The 21342-nt window shown below is 49.6% G+C and overlaps 1 protein-coding gene across 8 annotated transcripts in view; it reads left to right on the plus strand.

Moving 5' to 3' along the window:
* Positions 1-21342, plus strand: part of SYNE2 (spectrin repeat containing nuclear envelope protein 2) — a 1840150-nt gene that overhangs the window by 1604771 nt on the left and 214037 nt on the right. For all 8 annotated transcript variants that reach the window (XM_069638223.1, XM_069638224.1, XM_069638227.1 and 5 more), the window contains 2 exons: positions 274-429; positions 5266-5424. In XM_069638223.1, the coding sequence (XP_069494324.1) occupies positions 274-429; positions 5266-5424 (315 nt within the window). The remainder of the gene's footprint in view (positions 1-273; positions 430-5265; positions 5425-21342) is intronic.

Consider the following 21342-nt stretch of genomic DNA (forward strand, 5'->3'; position numbering starts at 1 on the left):
CAGCAGCAGCCCCCCACCCTGCAGCCGCTCGCTGTCCTCTTCACTCAAAAGTTAGACGAGGCACAAAGTTGTGCTCCCGCCCCCGTCCCCGGACAAAGGCAGCGTGAGGGGGGAGTTCCGCCATTCTTAAGTTGAGTGCCCACTCCCCGCCCCCAGGGCCGGCCCCACCCCTCCCCCCACCCGCCCCCTGCAGGGGATTAGGCCACTGGCCTGGAAAGAGCCCAGAGCCGAGCTCTGATCCGGGATTTCACCCTCTCTGTGCTCTGCCCGCAGGAGCTGGAGCAGGATCTGGCGGACTGCGCGCAGGACCTGAAGGAGGCGGCCGACATGAAGGCAGAGCTGACCCCCTGCATCCTGCCCGAGGACGTGCTGCTGCTGCAGGAGCAAGTGGGCCACCTCAACCGGCAGTGGGAGGAGCTGTGCCTCAGGGTGAGTCACTGCATGAGGGCTGTGCCTCCGGGTGAGTCACTGCATGATGAGGGCTGTGGGAAGAGCTGTGCCTCGGGGTGAGTCACTGCATGAGGCTGTGGCAAGAGCTGTGCCTCGGGGTGAGTCACTGCATGAGGCTGTGGCAAGAGCTGTGCCTCGGGGTGAGTCACTGCATGAGGGCTACGGGAAGAGCTGTGCCTCATGGTGAGTCACTGCATGAGGGCTGTGCCTCAGGGTGAGTCACTGCATGAGGGCTGTGGGTGGGAGGAGCTGTGCCTCGGGGTGAGTCACTGCATGAGGGCTGTGCCTCGGGGTGAGTCACTGCATGAGGGCTGTGGGGAGAGCAGTGCTTCGGGGTGAGTCACTGCATGCTTCATGAGGCTGTGTGAAGAGCTGTGCCTCGGGGTGAGTCACTGAGGGCTGTGGGAAGATCTGTGTCTCGGAGCGAGTCACTGCATGAGGGCTGTGGGGGAGAGCTGTGCCTTCGGGGTGAGTTAGTGCATGAGGCTGTGGGGAGAGCTGTGCCTCTGGGTGAGTCACTGCACGTGGACTGGGGGAGAGCTGTGCCTCGGGGTGAGTCACTGCATGAGAGCTGTGGGGAGAGCTGTGCCTCGGGGTGAGCCACTGCATGAAGGCTGTGCCCCGGGGTGAGTCACTGCATGAGGGCTGTGCCTCGGGGTAAGTCACTGCATGAGGGCTGTGGGGAGAGCTGTGCCTCAGGGTGAGTCACTGCATGAGAGCTGTGGGAAGAGCTGTGCCTCAGGGTGAGTCACTGCATGAGGACTGTGGGAAGAGCTGTGCCTCGGGGTGAGTCACTGCATGAGGGCTGCAGGAAGAACTGGGCCCCGGGTTGAGTCACTGCACAAGGGCTGTGGGAAGAACTGTGCCTCGGGGTGAGTCACTGCATGAGGGCTGTGGGAAGAGCGTGCCTAGGGGTGAGTCACTGCATGAGGGCTGTGGGGAGAGCTGTGCCTCGGGGTGAGTCACTGCAGGGGAGAGCTGTGCCTCAGGGTGAGTCACTGCATGAGGGCTGTGGGAAGGGCTGTGTCTCAGGTGAGTCACTGCATGAGAGCTGTGGGAAGAACTGTGCCTCAGGGTGAGTCACTGCATGAGGGCTTTGAGAAGAGCTGTGCCTCGGGGTGAGTCACTGCATGAGGCTGTGTGAAGAGCTGTGCCTCGGGGTGAGTCACTGCATTAGAGCTCTGGGGAGAGCTATGCCTTGGGGCGAGTCACTGCATGAGGGCTGTGGGAAGAGCTGTTCCTCAGGGTGAGTCACTGCATGAGGGCTCTGGGGAGAGCTGTGCCTGAGGGGGAGTCACTGCATGAGGGCTGTGCCTCGGGCGAGTCACTGCATGGGGGCTGTGGGGAGAGCTGTGCCTCGGGGTGAGTCACTGCATGAGGGCTGTGGGGAGAGCTGTGCCTTGGGGTGAGTCACTGCACGCTGCATGAGGCTGTGTGAAGAACTGTGCCCTGGGGTGAGTCACTGCATGAGGGCTGTGGGGAGAGCTGTGCCTCGGGGTGAGTCACTGCATGAGAGCTGTGGGAAGAGCTGTGCCTCAGGGTGAGTCACTGCATGAGGACTGTGGGAAGAGCTGTGCCTCGGGGTGAGTCACTGCATGAGGGCTGCAGGAAGAACTGGGCCCCGGGGTGAGTCACTGCATGAGGGCTGTGGGAAGAGCGTGCCTAGGGGTGAGTCACTGCATGAGGGCTGTGGGAAGAGCCGTGCCTCGGGGTGAGTCACTGCATGAGGGCTGTGCCTCGGGGCTAGTCACTGCATGAGGGCTGTGGGAAAAGCTGGGTGAGTCACTGCATGAGGGCTGTGGGGACAGCTGTGCCTCAGGGTGAGTCACTGCATGAGGCCTGTGTGGAGAGCTTTGCCTCGGGGTGAGTCACTGCATGAGGGCTGTGGGGACAGCTGTGCCTTGGGGCGAGTCACTGCATGAGGGCTGTGGGGAGAGCTGTGCCTCGGGGTGAGTCACTGCATGAGGGCTGTGGGAAGGGCTGTGTCTCAGGGTGAGTCACTGCATGAGGGCTTTGAGAAGAGCTGTGCCTCGGGGTGAGTCACTGCATGAGGCTGTGGGAAGAGCAGTGCCTCAGGGTGAGTCACTGCACGCTGCATGAGGCTGTGTGAAGAGCTGTGCCTTGGGGTGAGTCACTGCATGAGAGCTCTGGGGAGAGCTATGCCTTGGGGCGAGTCACTGCATGAGGGCTGTGAGGTAAGCTGTGCCTCGGGGTGAGTCACTGCATGAGGGCTGTGGGAAGAGCTGTGCCTCAGGGTGAGTCACTGCATGAGGGCTGTGGGAAGGGCTGTGTCTCAGGGTGAGTCACTGCATGAGGGCTTTGAGAAGAGCTGTGCCTCGGGGTGAGTCACTGCATGAGGCTGTGGGAAGAGCAGTGCCTCAGGGTGAGTCACTGCACGCTGCATGAGGCTGTGTGAAGAGCTGTGCCTCGGGGTGAGTCACTGCATGAGAGCTCTGGGGAGAGCTATGCCTTGGGGCGAGTCACTGCATGAGGGCTGTGAGGTAAGCTGTGCCTCGGGGCGAGTCACTGCATGAGGGCTCTGGGGAGAGCTGTGTTTCGGGTTGTGTCACTGCATGAGGGCTGTGGGGGGAGATGTGCCTCAGGTTGAGTCACTGCATGAGGGCTGTGCCCCGTGGTGAGTCACTGCATGAGTGCTCGGGAGAGCCGTGCCTGGGTGAGAGTCACTGCACACTGCATGAGGCGGGCCGGTGTCCTTGTGCTATGGGACTCGATGCAGGGAGTTGTGCATGCAGCGCTGCATGGGCCAGCCAGTGTGATGGAGACCACCACTCTTTTCTTGAGTACCCGGAACTGAGCCTCTGCCTAGTGTGTGCGCGGGCCTCGCTGTGCACTGATTGCTGCACGTGTGAACTAAGCAAGGGCTGCATGGAGTGGTATGTACAGGAGGGTCCTGAGCACTACATGCACACACCAAACAGGCCCCCCTTGCACGTGCTGCAAGCAGTGCACTGAGCACACGGTGACGTCACCAGACCCCCCTAGCGTCTTCCCAACTCCAGATAAAGCAGTGGAGACCCCAGGAGAGCGCCTGGCAGAGGCACCGAGGCTGCGATGCTTCTGTGGTGGCCGCGGAAGGTGCAGAGAGAGGCGAAACACGAGGGGAAGCTGCCACTGTGTGCACGTGACAACTGCCATGCAGCACCGCGGCATAGCACAGAAGCCCCGGCGTGGTGCCAGAGTGGCCCAGAAACACGTCTTCATTCAGCCGTTTGAAAAGAACCCCCCCCCCAAACAGGCAGTAACTTGCCTTGTCATCTGGTGTTTCCGAGGGGCAGCCCCAGCCTGCTGCAGCCCCCGCCTGCTGCAGCCCCCGGGTTAGCATGGCCCCTCCTTTGTGCTCACACATGCCCTCGCTAGGAGCTTTGTGGGTCTCGCGCTGACGGCATTATCCGCAGGCCTGCCATCTGTGCAAGCTGCAGAACCCAGTCGGTCAAGGATTTGGGGGTCACTTCAGGGGACCGGATGACCCCCTGGATGCGAGTATCTGTCTGCCCTGAATGGACCTGTCCTCGACCTCTCGAGGACCCCCCTGTACTCTGAAATGAGATGTTCTGTAAACACCCAAAAGCGGTAGACAGACTCGCCTAGTTATCCATAACCACTGGCATCCCCGCTCCACGGCAGTAGTGACCCAACCATTTCTAAATAGACAGCAGTTCAGCTCAAACTATTAGGCACACAAACGCAAGCTATCCCAGACATGTTTCGGCCTGGTCAGACTTCTTCAGTGTCCAGTGCCCGGCCGCTTCGTTTTCAAGGCGCATATCATGAAAAGGCTCCTGTCTCGCTATACACCCACTTGTTGAACCTGCGTGAGTCGAAACATGTGCAGTGCTCTAAGGTTTGTGCTGGAAGCCTCCCATTGATGACAGGAAGAAGACTGTTTTTTTTTGCAGAACACACATGCCGTGAAGATGTTCCATGTCTGTAATGGGGCCAATACCTGGGGCGTCAGAAAACGGAATCATGTTGCTTGAAAAAAAGCACATGCAAAACCCTGGGCCTATTTTCCTAACAGGTTGCCGCCGATGCATAAGAAATGAGTTTCCACAATGTAGATTGAAGCCATTTTCTTCCAAGCATTGCAAGATCATTTCAGTGAATTATTAATGGTTTTACTTCTGCTATCTTTAAGTATTAGTCATGCATAAGGTGAATGCAACGCAGCACCTTGTAGTTGGCATTTGTTTTAGTTCATGTCTGTAATCTGCCAGCACGTGTTTCGTGCGGATGCGCTTCCTCGGGCAGACACGCAGAATTCACTCCATCCAGTGCAACATGTTTCCTAGAATTCTGACATTCTCAAGGGTACTTCCAGTGTCGCTGATGGCCACTGTAGATTTGATAGATACATTGTCAGATTATTGTGGAAATAGTGATTGGCTAATTTCGATAAACTGTACTACCTTGAGGAAACGCATCTGATTGAAACGTGTTGGCAGGCCATAGCCATCAAACTATATAACACATGTCATTATGCAGCGATGTGGATGGGTCATATTTAAATATGTCTGGATTAAATGCTTTGCTTCCAATTAACAAGTTCATAATTCGTTTTCAATTTACTTTGTGGGAACTGAACATATGCAGCCTCAGGACAGGATTGCAAGAGAACCCTTCTTTTTTATTTCGAAGTAGCGAAGAGGCGTCTCGCTAGGTGGCATTTGAATTGGGTTTCAGAGACATGTATCCTAAAAGTCCTAGCTAGAAGCAAGAGTTTCTGCAGCTAAGTGCTATGCGCTCTGAAGATTGACCGGATCCCTGACTCTGTGCCCACTCTCCCTCTACCCACAGGTCTCTTTGCGGAAGCAGGAGTTGGAGGACCGCCTGAATGCCTGGACCATCTTCAGCGAGAAGAACAAGGAGCTCTGCGAGTGGCTGACGCAGATGGAGAGCAAAGTCTTACAGACCTCGGACGTCAACATTGAGGAGATGATCGAGAAATTGCAGAAGGTAAATGGGAGCGCTTTCTGCCAATCACTCTTGTGTTATTTGTGGTCGCTCATGGAGGGGGCGGGGACTCGTGGCTGTTATAGGAGTGGACATCTAACCATGGAGCCCTTTTTCCATCCCAAGCAGTCTTTTACCCGGCTCTGTACTACAGCCCATAGTGAATGATTGCCGCCCCCACACTATTGTCCATCTCTCTTTCCATAGCCGCTGTCCACTCTTCCCTAGTGAAAGGGCCGGGCTCTCTTGCTGCCCTGCAGTTTTGTCCCTAATCTGCTCTCGATTGGACTCTCCGGGACTAGCCCCTCTGTTCTTCTTGTTCGGCTTCTGGAAGTCTTGCAAAGGTTGATTATGAGAAAGAAAAATGGTGGAGGTCAGAGTTCAGAGTGTCAGGTCATCCAAATGACCAAGACTGTGTTTTCTTGATTTTCAGGACCCTTTGCCTGGGTCGATTGCTCCAAATGTCCTTGTGAAATCTCAGTTGGACGCTTGACCCTCAAACCTGAAGTGATCTACATTGAAGTAACTCACTGCCCCAAAACTGATGTCCTGGTCTTTGTCTCTACTTCCCATAACCTCGAGCTGATTACTGGCGCGGCTCCGTCTGCCACGTGAAATCAGTCTGCGGTTCTGTCCACTGCTGTTTGCGAATGGTTTTCACTGAACGCAATGACATCTTCCATTATACTCGCATACAAGCTGCCTTTGGCACCAGACATCTGACCTCCCAAGGATGGATCATTCTGTTTTCGGTCAAATTCTAGTAATTTCCTTCTCTGTGCAATGTCCCGCATCCATAGCACTTACTGAACCCAACGTTTCATTAAACATTGACAATTCACAGGAGCGGTGAATTGCCGGCTGCAGCCTCACAAGGCATTGCCTCAATGTTTTCTTACTATAGATGGTCTGCAACAGGTGGAAACTCAGTCCAGCCGACCCCAAGTGCTTGATATTGATCAACACTGGCCTCCCGGTGAACCCCAGGTTGATGAGGTGCTTGGGGGGCGTCCCACAGTCTTTCTGCTCTTAGCCTGAGGCTTCTGTGGTGGCAGTGGTAATTGAGTCATGCCTTGGGTAATGTGGCAGGATTTACCTTGAACTCTTACAGAACTTTCTGAGGAATTGCCTGCAAGTCCCAAATGAATCGGAAAGACCCCCTAAGGTGAAAGCATAGCGCAAGCTGTCTGGCCACCCAAATCCCCTTTGGAAGCCTGTGTCCGCGGCGCTGTTCCTTAGTCCACATGGAGACAGACTTCCTGCTCCACCAATGCTCTGACTTCTAGTCTATCAAGAAGTGTTCGATCTGCCGAGGGCGAGCCTTTTGGCAATTGACACATCCACGGGATCACCTGACATCTCAGAGCCGAGCTTCATAGTGTCTCAACAGGGATACTAAGGGATGAAGTCCATGCAGAGGAAACTCAGTCTGATCTGGAAATGGCGCTTTCTAGAGGACTGTAATTCCTCAGCCCTTCTCTCTCCCCGAAGACTCTTCCAGATGCCGATCCAGGCGTCACTGGGCCTCAAACACTCCAGCGCATCTTTCCTCTTCTGCCGCTGGCAGTTTGTCTTTCTCTCAACTTGTCAGAATGTTTCTCCTCCTCCGCTGGTGCTCGGCGATGTCTGCAAGTGGGCCCTGGACACTGCTGGTTGCTCACCCTGCCACAGTCTCCCCAGCACTTGGGTCTCAATCTCTGTTAGGGTCTAGTCCCTGGAGGTGGACACCTTCTCCTCCCCGCTTTCCCTCCTCCTTCGCCTATTCAGGCCGACCCATCTTCCTTTTCTGCTCAATGACTCGCTGCACACGTGTCCTCTCCTCCTCCCCTTTTAGCTTTTCTGCTGTTCACCTCTCTCCCACTCTCCTTGTCGCCACAACTGACTCTCCTCCCCTCTTCCTATTCAGGTTTCTTGCCACCACCTAACTGATCTTCTCCCCCTTACTCCCACCATTTTAGCTGTTGCCTCGGCCCCCTCCTTATCTCGTCAGCCTTCTACACTCCTTTCCTCCCGATACCTTCTCTCCCCTTCTTCACCTTCTCTTAAACCTTCGTGTTCTTCCTAACCTCCCTCTCTTCCACGCCAGCCCAAAGCTGTGCTTTCTCACCTCTGCTGTAATCCTTTCTCCTGGACCTTCCTCTCGGCTACCTCTTGTTTATTTCTAGCCACCTTGCCCCACCACTTCTTACTCTCCCGCTCACTTTGCTTCTAACTCCCACACCATTCTCAATCTCATGGGCCTTTCTTGATGGTGCCGTCTCCGGACGCACTCATTTCCCGATTGTATGATTCCCCAGAGCTGGATTTCATGCTAAGCAGCCTCTGTGACTAAGGAACTTTTGGCCTTGCTGATTTGCAATCTGTTGCATGAAGTTACATGGCCTACGATCTGCAGTCGCCATCTTTGTCTCATTTACTTTGCGTTTGCTATATGGTGGCAGTGGTACAGTTTACAGTGTCCGCTCGGTTGCGCCGGGCTGCTTTTCACTCTACGCAGACAGTCTCCACTCAATCCAATCCGCTCTCCTCTACATTGCCCTGTTCCCGGGGCCCCCTTGCAGGGGTCCGGTGGGCCGTCGCTGTGTTCAGGATCCCTGCAGCTGAAGGGCTCCTTAAGGTTATTGAACATAAAGGTTCTGGTGAGTCCCCCCTGCCCTCGCCCTAGAGACCAGCAAGGTTACAGAACTTTGACATGGTCACTCTTCTGTATCCTATGTTGTGAATTATTCAGGAATTCATGGTCCTGGCACATCTGAGGGGCAGACTCTGGGCTGCTGTTTGACACTGGGGGTCACCCCGAGGCTGGTGATGCACTAGGAAGCCTGGGTGGTCCTTCCTGTACCTCCTCTGAGGCCTGCATCGGGGGTGTGAGGGGGTGGGGGGTTGTCAACCGATCCCCAGTATTGACCCAGTCCACTGAGCCAGCATCCAGCATGGGACTTTCTCATTCCTCCGTTTCTCTGAAGTTCACCCTCCCTCCCCCCCCATTGCAGACCCCTAAAAAGTGGCTTCCTTTGGGTTTCATACATGAGCTCATGGTCATTCCCGGTTCCAGGTGTTTATCCCTTAATTACTCAACCAGGATAGACCCTCGTCATTCTCTGTCTGCTGTTGAATAGAGGTCATTTATGGGTATTTGCAGTGGAGTTCTTTTGACACACATTGTCGTCGTTCGCAGGAAGTGTAGTGTAATGGTTTATTGAGAGGTCACCTCAACACAGGGAGTTCCTTCTCTCCCCACTGAAGGCATCACACAACAAACTGTTAAATAGATTCTTTTCTTCAGCCCTACTTCAGACGCATGTCGTGCCCGTTGGATCCCTCCCCCTGAGATAACAATGAGCCAAGAACCAGGCCGGTGTGCGGGAAATGTATTGGTATTTATTTACATTAAAAGTAATAGGAATCGCACAACTACACACACCACCTTCTTTGTGGCTCACCATTAACTTCTTGTTACACAAATTATTTATACAAATTAGTTAATCACAAATCACAATTCTTTACTTTCTACAAATTTTACTTCACGAAATAATTAAACTGAACAATAACAAGAACCATTATAAATGTAGTGCTAGCAGTTTATTTTTTACCAATTTGTGCAAAGGCATATGGCAATTATTTTGCCCACAATGTTGGTTTAAAATAAACACAGGGTGATTTAGCGGTTTGCTTTTCAGGACCCGCCCCTATGGTCTGGGTTGGGGAAGTCTGACAAACAAATTGGAAAGATTTGGGAAATTTTAGATTTTGGAGCCCCCTCCACTGAAAGGCCTGTGTTGGGTAAGCTGGATGGTCAAAATTGGGATGATTTTAGAATTTAGAATTTTCAGCACCCCCCTTGCCCCACTCCCCACTTATAGGCCTATGTTAGGGGAACGTTGGACAAAAAGATTGGACTGATTTAAGAACAAAGACACTCCTCTTTCTTAAAGAAGTCAGTGACAACAGGACAAAAAGGGTTACCCAATTAAATTGTAGGCTATAGTTTTTCAGTGCACACTGGGAAGTGAGCTTTATTTAATTTAGAATTTTTACAAAAATCACCCTGTAATATTCCACCAAATGGGAATTAATTAAATTCATATTTTCAGTTAAGTAGGCTAGGGATCTACACAGTTTTGCCCCCCACCCGGTATAAAGGGAAAGGATTTAGGGCAAGCAGTGTTCCCACCTGTTGGTTTCCCAGGGCTCAGTTCTACTTAAATAGACAGCCTCTCTTTAAGGTTCGGGAAAGCCAGCTGCAAGTCAGGACACACCGGAAAGATAGGGCAGGGGTCTGGTCACTCCACTCTCAAGGATGGCCTCCCCCTCTCCAACATTGGACCTAGTCAGCTTTTAGGCCTTCCTAGCGATAGACGGCCCTACCCAGATGTACTCTCAGCAATCTCCTCTAGTGTTTCCTTGCAGCTGTCAGATGGTAAGTTGCAGCTGCACTCTTTTGATGGTAAATTTAAGCAGCTCTGTCCATTCCTCATAGTGCAGTCCCCCTTAAATAGCAGCAATGACACCACCAATGTTACAATATTGGGCGAGTACCCTGCAAGAGGTCACACAAATAGGATTGGACAGTTACCCTTCTCTTTCTCCTGCCCACTCCAGCCCCCTCTACGGATTGGTTTAAGAGTCTGGAGCATACATATGGCAGCTTAATTTACAAGCCCCATCTGTTCTCATGTCTCATTTTTGGCAAAAACTAATTTTGTGACAAAACTTTATAATTTTAATTGTAACTGCCATAATATACATATTTTCTGAATTCAGCTAATCGTGGGGAATTAAATAAGACAGCTAGGTCCGCACCATGTTGCACGGCCATGTGACGTTATGAATATGTAATGTTTTACCCATATTCCTAATTTTACCCTCCAGCCATTCACCAACTCTCCCATTTTGAAATGTTTCAGATCAGCCAGAAACACATCTTAGATGGCCATTTTAGTTTCCCTGAGTCGCAGGTGGATGAACATTATATCTCCACAATCGCCTGGAAATGACATACAAAACGACACATAAATAAAGAAAATCTGACTTGTGGTTGCTCGGAAAAAGGCCTAAATTATTATAGTCCTTTTAAATTATTAGTAAATATTCATGTGGGACAAATGGCAATTCTCCTGCCTCATGCCATGTGGTCTCACTGGGCTCGCCTGGAGCCAAAGATTTTTGTTTTATCAGGCTCTTTGTGTTGGAAGCTTGCTTTCTGAAGTTGGAGAGTCAGCCTCTCTTATTTGTAGCTCTCTGTCTTCACACCATGGGCCTCATTACACGGAAGGCGGTAAGGGTTTACCGGTACCGGTAAGGGCACCGGTAAACCCTTACCGCCTTACTACGAGGTCCCTTTGCGGGTCCTCCCTTAACGCCTGGTTTTAACAGGCGTTAAGTATGGGACCCGCAAAGGGACCTTGGTGCTAATTACGGTACCGCAATTTGCGGTACCGTAATTAGCACCTTCACCATTAACATGGAGCCCTATGGGGCTGACTGGCAATGGTGAAGGGGCAATGGTGGATGGCGGAATTAGCGCCCCCACACACCTTGGAATATGGCGCTAATTCCGCCATCCACCAAGGCGGACCCGGTAAGGTACCGGCGGCAGCCATGGCGCTAGTAGCGCCATGGCTTACCGCCTTCCGTGTAATGAGGCCCCATGTCTCTATTCTGGTCATGCTCCAGCCAGGCGAAATGGTCCTGCAGAGACAGCCAGTTTAAAGAACACTTGGTTTTCCACACCTTCCACAGCAAGCCCCATTTTATAGCAGTTGTAAACACTAGGATGACAGCCTTCCAGTGTTGAAGTTGCTTGTGACGTGTGTCCAACAGCCAGCAAAAGGGGTTGCCTCTGGCTTGCAGAACTTTTTCCATGGAAAACAAGTGGCTTTTCAAATGTCTGCTGGTATTTTTTATGCTAAACATCATATAAATTACTTTTTGTCAGCAAGCACAATGTCTTTTCCCTGACATTTTTCTATCAGCAGTGGTACATTTTTCACATTTAAACTGTAAACACATGCCAAGCCATTTTGGGGGTCAGTGTTTAAAAATCCTGCTTTTCAGGTGAAAGGGACCTTCAGTGTTCACTTGGCAGCCACAGGCAAAACAGGTTTTGTGCCAGTGCTGAGCAAAACCTGTTTTTCAGGTGAAAGTGACTCCAGTCTTTGAATGCACCCCACAGTAGCTTACACAGCAGCCTTTTTTTACAGGTGCTGAGAAAAGGTAGTTGAATCATAATCCTGTAATTTTATAAGTGTTCAGACTGGGTAGTCTAATTGCATGCCGGTCATTTTACAGATGTTCAGACGTGGCAGTTTCATTGCATGCCTTGCATAATCTAGGTGTTTAGACGTAGTCTGATCACATGCCTGCCATTTTTAATGTTTTGCAACAAAAATAGAGTAATCATAGAAGCACCAATACTAAGAACCGGTGGGTGTGTAATTCATTTCAACAATGTTCTAATTTTAGTGAAGTTGAATATAACAATACTACAGAAAATCATTGCAACAATGTAATATTTAATCATGTGTTCAAACTGAACATTTCACACACATATCACAGATAATCAATGCCAACATATAAAAACATATAAAGAGAAAAGTAGAAAACATACAATCAATATTTGGTTAACGTGAAGAACAGAACACCTCCTCTCCCCATGATGTGGGAAAACAAGATCAATCAACAACAAAGCTAAAGCACCCCCTGGAGATTCAACAGAAAAACACCCACGCCTTCAAAACAAAAGGAAACTCAATGTACACCTTGAGTTGTACATGTGTATCAACTTGTGCACCCGTCTGGCATTACAAAAGTGCAATCTTGGTAACTGTCCTCTTTTCTATATAGGAACCTAAGCACCCAAGCACCCAATGCTTGCACTATGTTATCAATTTGTCAAAAGACAAGGACATGTACTACTATCCTTGACCATTCATCTTGCGTCTTGAAAACACATTGGCCATTTGAGTACTCAGTTTCAGCTGATGAATGGCCATCAGCAGTACAGTGGCCCAGCCTTCTTCCGGGCAACACAGTTTGACAATGGGGAAGTCGCAAAGGTAAAACTTCTACAAATTAAATATTAAATGACATAAATCACAGACATACATACAAAAATAAAAATTATAATTATAATGAAGTCGCACACAGAACCACAAGGCACACAACAGTTTAAAGAAAATATTTTCTACAAGAGTTGCTCGCTGAGAGCATATTCATTGTGACATTCATTTATAATGGGGCACGCAGCCCACATGATCCTGTCCGGTGTCCCCTCTGTATGCAGACGTCTAGAAAGGAAAAAAGTAGTTCCAAAACCAATTTTACAATGTGCAAATTTACAGAGACTTGCTGTGTTGTTCTAATCTCTAACATTCCCTCTGTTCACATCCTACTCAATCCCTCTGCTGACTGCGACACGGTCAACCATACTATCCTATTGGGTAATTCCTTACCTAACAAAATAAACTAAGGGTGCTCGTCAAATGTCCAAACTAGTAATTCGTCCAAAACCTACTTGCTGTCTGTCCCTAATAGACCAGAGCAGTATCCTCTCCACTCCAGCTTTGCTCGGCCAAACTACTTGGGCTTCCTCCCTAAGAACTGTTTTTCAAATGGCCAAAGTTCACGATACAGTTCTCCAGCTTCTTTGCAGATTTTTCATCCTGCGGAAGTTGCTGGCCCCACATACCCCCCTCCCAAGCTTCCTGTCCACGAATGTCTTAAATATCAGTTGTGCATCAGGTTCTTGGAGAGGAAAGGGGAAGTGGAGGAAATAATAAGACATTCTGCATGTGTCCTCTGACCCCCCTACTGCGGCTCTCTGTTCACTGTCAGAATCTGTAATGAAGGAAAGAAGAATTCTAAATCTGCAAATCCTCCTTACCCATATATGTCTTTCTCCCCGTCCCTATGCTCCAACCCCTTTCACACCTAGTCCTTGCTAAACTCTTCCTGCAACTATAGTCTGTAATCCTACACTTGCATTTTCTGATTCCTGCATTTTTCTCTGTGTGTTTTTTTTTCTGTAAGCATTTTTTGGGGATTTATGTGATTACTGAGAGAAAAAAAATTAAAAAATGTCTAATTCTTTGTTTCTTTTCACGCATTTATATGCAATGGGAGACCCCCGGCAGCCCCACCCCCATACCCCCCTTACATAATTAACTACCCTAATCAACGCCAAAATATAATTGTGGTGAAATCCACAAAAGAAAACCTCTTCATTTTGCTCTTCAATATTTAAGTATCTTCAGTAATTGACGGACACCTTTTTTAATATATAGACTTTTCCTTTTTTACAAGTCTAATGTCCCAGCTTAACTGTCTTGCAGAAATTGGTGATGTGAGCACGAGCCCCTGCAGGATTGTCCAGCCTGAGGACTGTATCAATCAACTTCAGACTTGACAACGTGGAGGGGGAAGGGGAATGGCATAGCAAAAGAAACTTCCAGAATGCAGTAGCTTCTTCCTCGGGTCTCAGGTCTCTGTCTTCTGACTACATCCCTCAGGTCCGCGGAATCTACAGGAAAGACAACACTCCATTAGTAACTGGCTTTGAACTATGTCCTGCGTTTCTTTTGAATCTCTTCTTGCCCACCAAAGTTACCTGGATGCCTCCTCGTACAGCTAGAAGGCAATGCTGATAGTTCTTACCAGCACTTCTTACTGTATTTGTCCTTTGTTTTCAAATCATTTCTTTTTAATATTTGCACTGATAAGAGTTCCTTCCTTGTGCTGTCTAGTGCACACAATCCTGAAGGTAGAGTTTCAAATGTCTTATACTCTCTGCACTTGTCAACTAAGTTCAAAGTATCACTGCGCGTCCAACACTCCACACGCACGTTCATCGGAACTTGTTGTTAGTAACTGCAATCACGCTGACCTTAAATTCACAGTGCTAGTTTAATGTGCTTCGCACATCACGCTGACCTTAAATTCACAGTGCTAGTTTAATGTGCTTCGCACATCACGCTGACCTTAAATTCACAGTGCTAGTTTAATGTGCTTCGCACATCCCGCAATCTTTGTTTAATACATCCCTGGGTCACGGCACTCCTGCGCTATCCTGAAGTATACAGCGCTCCCTGTGCCATTATTCACCTTTATCGTTGCTACGGATACTCTTTCTGATGGAGCCTCCTGTTGCTTGGAAAACCCTTGTTTGGAGCATGCGAAAGCTACTCAACTTGGTACGTTTTTCCAATTAGGCTTACCCAAGTCTCCGTTACTGCAGTTCAGCTCTTGCGCATTGGATTCTATTAATTTTACACTGTGCAAAGAGACTAAATTACAGTTTCAGGTATTCCTGATGAAACTTGTTATATTCAATACTTTCTTCAAGGACCATAAACGAGTTACTTATTTACACTCAAGAGTCTTCTTCTCTACAAGGTGAATTCATCTCTCTCTCTCTCTCTCTCTCTCTCTCTCTCTCTCTCTCTCTCTCTCTCTCTTTCTCTCTCATTCCAATATTCTTGCATTCACCAAGTTATGCGCTCTAATAATCCACTGACCTTATTTGTTGAAGCTGTATTGTCCTTTCTTGATATCTCTTAGTTTCTTTTCTTTAGAGCTCAAGTTGCTGAAACCTTCATTGAGGATTTCCAGGGATGAAAGACAGCTTAGAACAGTGGCGGCTGGGGACTTTGAAAGTTGGTGGGGCGTAAATTTATCTGGGCGAATTTTGGAGCGAGCGCAGCGAGCGAGCCCCACCCACGAGCCCAACCCACATCAAGGGAGTGCGTGGGCGTTCTCCTCTGTGAAATATTTGGAAAAATGGCTTCCAAACGTGCAATTTACTGTCCAAACCCATAGAAATTTGACATAAAAAAGCATTAGTTTTACATACAAATACACCCCCCACTCCGAAGGCGTGAAGGCCCATTTAAAATACACCCCCCCACTCCGAAGGCGTGAAGGCCCATTTAAAATACACCCCCCCACTCCGAAGGCGTGAAGGCCCATTTAAAAAAAATACTGAAATACTCTGACGTAGGGCCTGATGCTGCTACCACAGGCTGTGTGTGGGGTACACAAGCACTCCACTGGTGATGACAATATCTACACAGCTACCACTGCCACACAAAAAGAACATTTTCATGCCCAGATGTCACAGAAAGCTGTCGCTGAATGTTACACAAACACATCCCATGAGACCCTCTGAGGCCACTGAAAAAAAGAATACGATTACCATGCAATAGATAGAGACAGCATCATAATGATTTGTATGTCACACAGACTGAAACTATGTCCCCCCTGGCTTCACATGCGGCTAAAGGGCACAGACCCTTAAGCTGAGAAAGGGAGCAAGTGTAAGAACAGGAAGGGGAGAGAAAGAGGAAGGGTGACAGACATTCAGAGAAGGGCTGAGCCTAGTAGAGTGGATCGCCAGTTAAGCAATTGCCTAGAAATGGTTGGTGCATGAAGTTGGCAAGTTTGGTTCTCGGCCATGCTGACTCTGACCCAAGGGTGGACTGGCCTATAGGAAACTCTGGAGATGTCCGTTTAGGCCTCTGCACCCTGGGCCTCTTTTGTGTGGTGACCTATTTTATGTCCAACATTTGTCATAGGAAAAAGGTTGGACTTGCTGAAATTGTGTAAAATGAGGGCCACTTTATTTCCAGGTCCTCTTTTGTTTCCCAGTCCACCCCTGCTCTGCCCTCATCCCTTTCAATGTAGATACACTGTGTGCCTCTGTATTACACTGCTTAGTAGTGTGATGAACACTACTAGAGATCATATGCAGGCTCTAGATGCCAATGTTTGCGATCACAAAAGGGGAGATATTCACGTGGAAGCTAGAGAATACAATTTGCTCATTGACCTGTAAAGGGCGAGGGGGGATTGTTTTGGGGTAAGAACAAAACCCTATTAAAAGTAAAGTTTTGTTTAAAAAAAAAATGACATTCATCTTACATATAGAGGATGTTTATGTATAATATCAACTAACTTTTCCTAAATGAAGTCAATAAGGGGTTGGACACCTATGACAAATCGGGAGGGGCTATCAACTAAATATCAGACAGACAGCGTTTCATATAACAGACTTCCATTCACACTGTTTTTGTCGCGGAGGAAGGAAAGGCAGGGATTGGGTCGGGAATGGGGAATCTCAGCTTTACAGCCTTGATGAACATTTTTAATCAGTAGCAAAATAATGGTGACATCTCCTTTCAAGTTCTGTACTCTTTCTTTCTGGCAGTGGAGTGGCAGTGCATGGTCACACACTGGCTGCCCTCTCTAAACGCACAACAACTTTTCACGGTCCATTTCATACCTTTATCTGGCCCCATGGCATTAGCAAATTCACGTTCAAATGAACATCGACACGCAAGGGATTTATTCTGCGCTCTTAGCTTTGTGGCGATTCAGCGCAGGGAAGTGGGAGGTTACTGGGTGAGGCTCACCTTACATCCCTGGATAGGCCCACCGTTTTGTTGCAGTGGTTTGCCTGGCCCAGGTCCAACCTCCACCACCGTGGTCCGCAGAGTGGTGACGTCGCCAACATGCCGGCAGGTTAAGAGTAAAGGGCTGGCCAGCGTTTCATGTATGTGTGACCCCATTGGGTTAATAGCCCGCAACAGTTTCCGTATGGAAGACGAGTGAGGGAATCTGTGAAGCGACAGCGTTTGGCAGTGTTTTGTTTCCACATGTTCCCTGGTATTGATGTGGTCGTAATTAGATGCAGGGAGAGTAATGGGGCATAGAGCAGAGAGCATGTTTGGCAAGGCTCAGCTGTGGTAGTTTACACCCAGCTACTGTACAAGTTCACACCCACGTACTGTATTGGCCGCGCAAGAGAATGTGCATTTTAAGCTAAAATTCGTGACAGTAGAGCATCTGAGCAAACAGCAGGTGGGAGCTGAGTGCTCAAGCGGCTCTTTGCTGTCGGGACGTGAACGTGGCAAAACGGCGGATGTCCAGTTTCAATTATATGAGGGTGTGCGGCACCTGTACATGCAGCGTTTATTTGGCCGTGAGCAGCCAGGCGGATGCATGTTTAGTCGTGTTACACAAACACCATGGTTTATGTAGTTTGATGCTGCTCGTCATGAAATCCTACTTCTACACCTAGACACATGGATTGGAGAAATAAGCCTGCCGGGGATTCTCCAGGCGTGGGAGCACTGTCCCTGGGCGGGCACTGCCATCACCAAGTTAAGCCCAATCAAAGTCACACACACTTACCGGAGGTACGTCTTGGGGACCCTCTGCAGCTCAGTTGACGGCTGTTCTCGGAGCAGCTTCTCGAGTGTTGCGACGTCTTTTTTGGCTTCTTCACACAGAGTCCACTCAACACACGACTAAGTGAGAAGGGGGAACCGTATACCTAACTCTTAGTAGACATGCTAGAGAGTATGTCACTAACTTACTCTCTGGAGACCAGGTTCCGCGCGTTATGAAGAGAAAACAAATTCCAAATTGGCCATGACGCTTCTTTACGTTGGTGCTGTGTCCACAGTTGCTTTCTAAAATGACGTGTCGCAATGTCACTCAGTCAATTTGTCACCGAAGACCGCCGCTCTCGTTCACCTCTTGCAATAATGAACGTGCAACCTTCACCGAAACCTACACTGCCTTCATACACCAAAGCGACTTCCTTGCGCATGTGCGTGAGGTTCATCCAAATACAAACCGCGATCAGAAAATGTCTTGAACTGTTTTAAAGGATGAAACAGCAGCAATTCTGAGCTTCCAACTTCAATTCAGTTCCTTTTTAAATCTCCCACCATATGTTCTCCAAACCTGTCCTATGAAACACTCGAGTTCCAAATCAGAAATTCTGCTTAGATCAGGACCAGGATTGAGCCACTCGCATAACCAGGACCTCCACGTTTCAAATTCTCTGGATGAAAGGCAGTTCGGAGTCTTTTGCAGGATTCCATTATTCCTCATTGGAGCTGAATACACCAATCATTGTTGAGTCCCCCTCCTCCAACTTGGAAAGGGCTCGCATTATGGCTTTCCTACAGGGAAGAAGTTAAGGAAAGGAACTGCAAACATAGCTACAATCGTTCCACGTTTCATATTCTCACCCACTCTACTCAGTCCATGTGTTGCTCACTGATGCACCACTGACCTGATAACACGGACACACACACACACAGCCAATACTTTCCGTTCTTTCTTAGTGCGATTCCACCTTTTTCTGATCTGCTGTTTGATAGTGTCTTGTTTTAGGGTTTGGGCGATGGAATCCTCCAGATTCACAGTCTTTGTCCCTATTGCTTGTATTTCTAGGGCTCCCCGAATCCCTCTTGCCTGTTGGTGTGCTTACTTCCGCAGCGTCTTGATTAGGCGTCGGCCCATGTCCAGCGTTCAGGTTTCTCATGCTTCTGTAAGCCCTTTTGGGTTTCTCCCGTTTCTTATAGGAGTATGGCTTGATTATCTCGGGCTCTCCAAAGCCCACGAATGTTCTAATGTGCTTACTTCAGCAGGGTTTCTCTTGGGCGCAGGGCTGTCTCCAGTATTCAAGTTTCCTGGGCTCCTGTAACCCTTTTGGCTTCTCCAGCCTCATATGTCAATGTCACTTATTTCTCTAGGGCTCCCCAAAGCCTTCCGGCCCTCAGATATATTTAAGGCAGCGGGATCTCAGTTAGGCGTCTGCCCTTATTCAGTATTTGGGTTTCGCAGGCTTCCGTAACCCTTTTGGCTTCTACAACACTCGGGGACACAGCCAATCGGCCCACTGACCAGTGTTAAGTGTCTGCTTCCCTTTTCCTGCCCGGCTCGGCAGTCGGCACACTCCTCATTTGGGGCTCAGTGATCCGATCTCTCCGCAGTGATCTGGTCTCCACATCGGTTAACGGACACCAGGCCCACCAGAGCTCTGGTGTGGTCGCGCCACCTGGCGAGACGGTCTCTCTACTGTTTCCTGCTTCGTCTTCGTCACCGCTCGGGATGTTAGCCTTCCAGCATCTTGCTAGCGATCCGCTCGCTCTCCACGCTACTGCCGGCTCTGCAGTCGAGCGTGGCTCCTCACCTCCAGGACGTCTTTCCGTCAGAGGCTTGCCTCTGCGTAGGATTCCCTAACCTCCATTCAAGGTCCCTCGTCTTTTTATGTTTGTTAGCAATAACGAAAGGGGTGTGTCTTTCCTCTTTGACTGTTAGGTTCAGGGGGAATCCAGAATGACTTAAAGCCAAAGAGATTGAAGCAATGTCACAGCTACAGTGAATCCAAATCAGAATTATCATCAGTCTGTTCTAGTCTCATATATGCAGACCATGTATTCTTGATAGGGAGTTCCTCATAGGAAGGGGAGTCCTAGTCCCCTAGGGAGGGTCTTGCTTAGCGGGCTCACCTCCCTAGCCTCAAAGGGGGTGGCTCCCCTCTGGGGAGAAGGGACAAGCATTCCAGAGTCGTGTCACTAGTCTAATCACATGTCCCCCATTTTAGAGGTGTTGAGCAAGGGCAATCTCATTACATGCCTGCCATTTTACAGGTGTCCTGACGGGACAGACTCATTCCATTCTTGTCATTTTTTAAGTGTTGGGATTGGGCAGTCTAATTGCATGTATGTGTATGTTTGCCTTGTTGGGACATATCATTTCGTGTGACTTTGACTGCCCTTGCCATGCTCCGCTGTGCCATGTTATGCCTCTAGATGTGCCTTCCTGCATGTTTGAGCCCCTCACTGTCCTGCTCGGCACTCTACTTTCTGTCTTATACTCTGTGGCTGCCCCAGTGTGTCCCACCCCTCTCGCCTCTGTGTGTCTCTCTGGGGCCCCACAGCAGTCCTGCTCCTAGGCGTCCCTGTGGAGTCTCCCCACTGCTCTCTCTCCTCTGTGTCTTCCCCAGGGTTTCTCCAGAGTGATTTAGGACGAGGTGCTGGGAACACGAGACCGTTCAATGGCGCCTTAGGACTGCTCGTATTCACGCGCTCCGAGCTGAAGCACTAGAAGGGTGCCGGTCCGGCCACAGTGGGGGAATGGCCCAAAGGCCCATCAGGGGCCCCGCGGACCCCCCACCATCCCCCCTCCGGTACTAACATGCTAACATTCTATGCTCCAGAACAAAATATGGCACTTGAAATTGAATAAACCTCCCAACAAAACCGAAGCTACACCCTACAACCAACCTGCACACCAATGCATTCTGCCCACATTGGCACACAAGCTCTCTCCCCCTTCGGCGTACACATGTCCTCATACGCTTGCTTGTTTCACCGTCTGTCACCTCAGTACTGGGCTCACTCAGGCCAGGCTAACTGGCCTAGAAGAAGCAGCAGTCCACAACTACACAAACACACTGTTGGATGGCCCTTTTCAAGAGTATCTGACATTGCACAAAACTGTGGGCCTCTAACCTTGCTTGGAACTCTTCGTGCACAGGTGTGGAATAGCTCTCTGCTAACAACAAACTCTATGCAATGCACAGCAGCTCGACAAGAACATTCAACAAAACACATTCATGTATGATCATATCTTCTCTTCTAGTGCCTCGTGCAAGTCTGTGCTTGCTTCTAAGTGCTGTAGTAAAAAGTGTTATGATGACCTAATGCAATGGTGTTCTGCTTACACGCCTTGGGGCGTGTAGGCCTGGTGGACCATGCTAGCATTCCCATACTGCACTTCAGGTCGTGCACAGATCTCTGATGCATGCGCTGAACCCCCTGAGCTATCATAGTGGGCCAGCTAAGCCATCCTACTGGCTTATTGTTGATGCCTACTGTTGTAACCCAGGGATTGTGGCCTCCAACCGTCGCACATATAAGCCAAGGTGACAGCACGTGCATCACATGGGAATGAGAAAAATATGCACTAGCGTGCCGTGTTGCAGCATGCACTAGTGTGCTGTGTTGCAGCATGCAGTAGCGTGCCGTGTTGCAGCATGCAGTAGCGTGCCGTGTTGCAGCATGCAGTAGCGTGCCGTGTTGCAGCATGCACTAGCGTGCCGTGTTGCAGCATGCACTAGTGTGC

The sequence above is a fragment of the Ambystoma mexicanum genome, chromosome 14, assembly GCF_040938575.1.
Source record: "Ambystoma mexicanum isolate Mex_15411 chromosome 14, UKY_AmexF1_1, whole genome shotgun sequence".
Classification (NCBI taxonomy): domain Eukaryota; kingdom Metazoa; phylum Chordata; class Amphibia; order Caudata; family Ambystomatidae; genus Ambystoma; species Ambystoma mexicanum.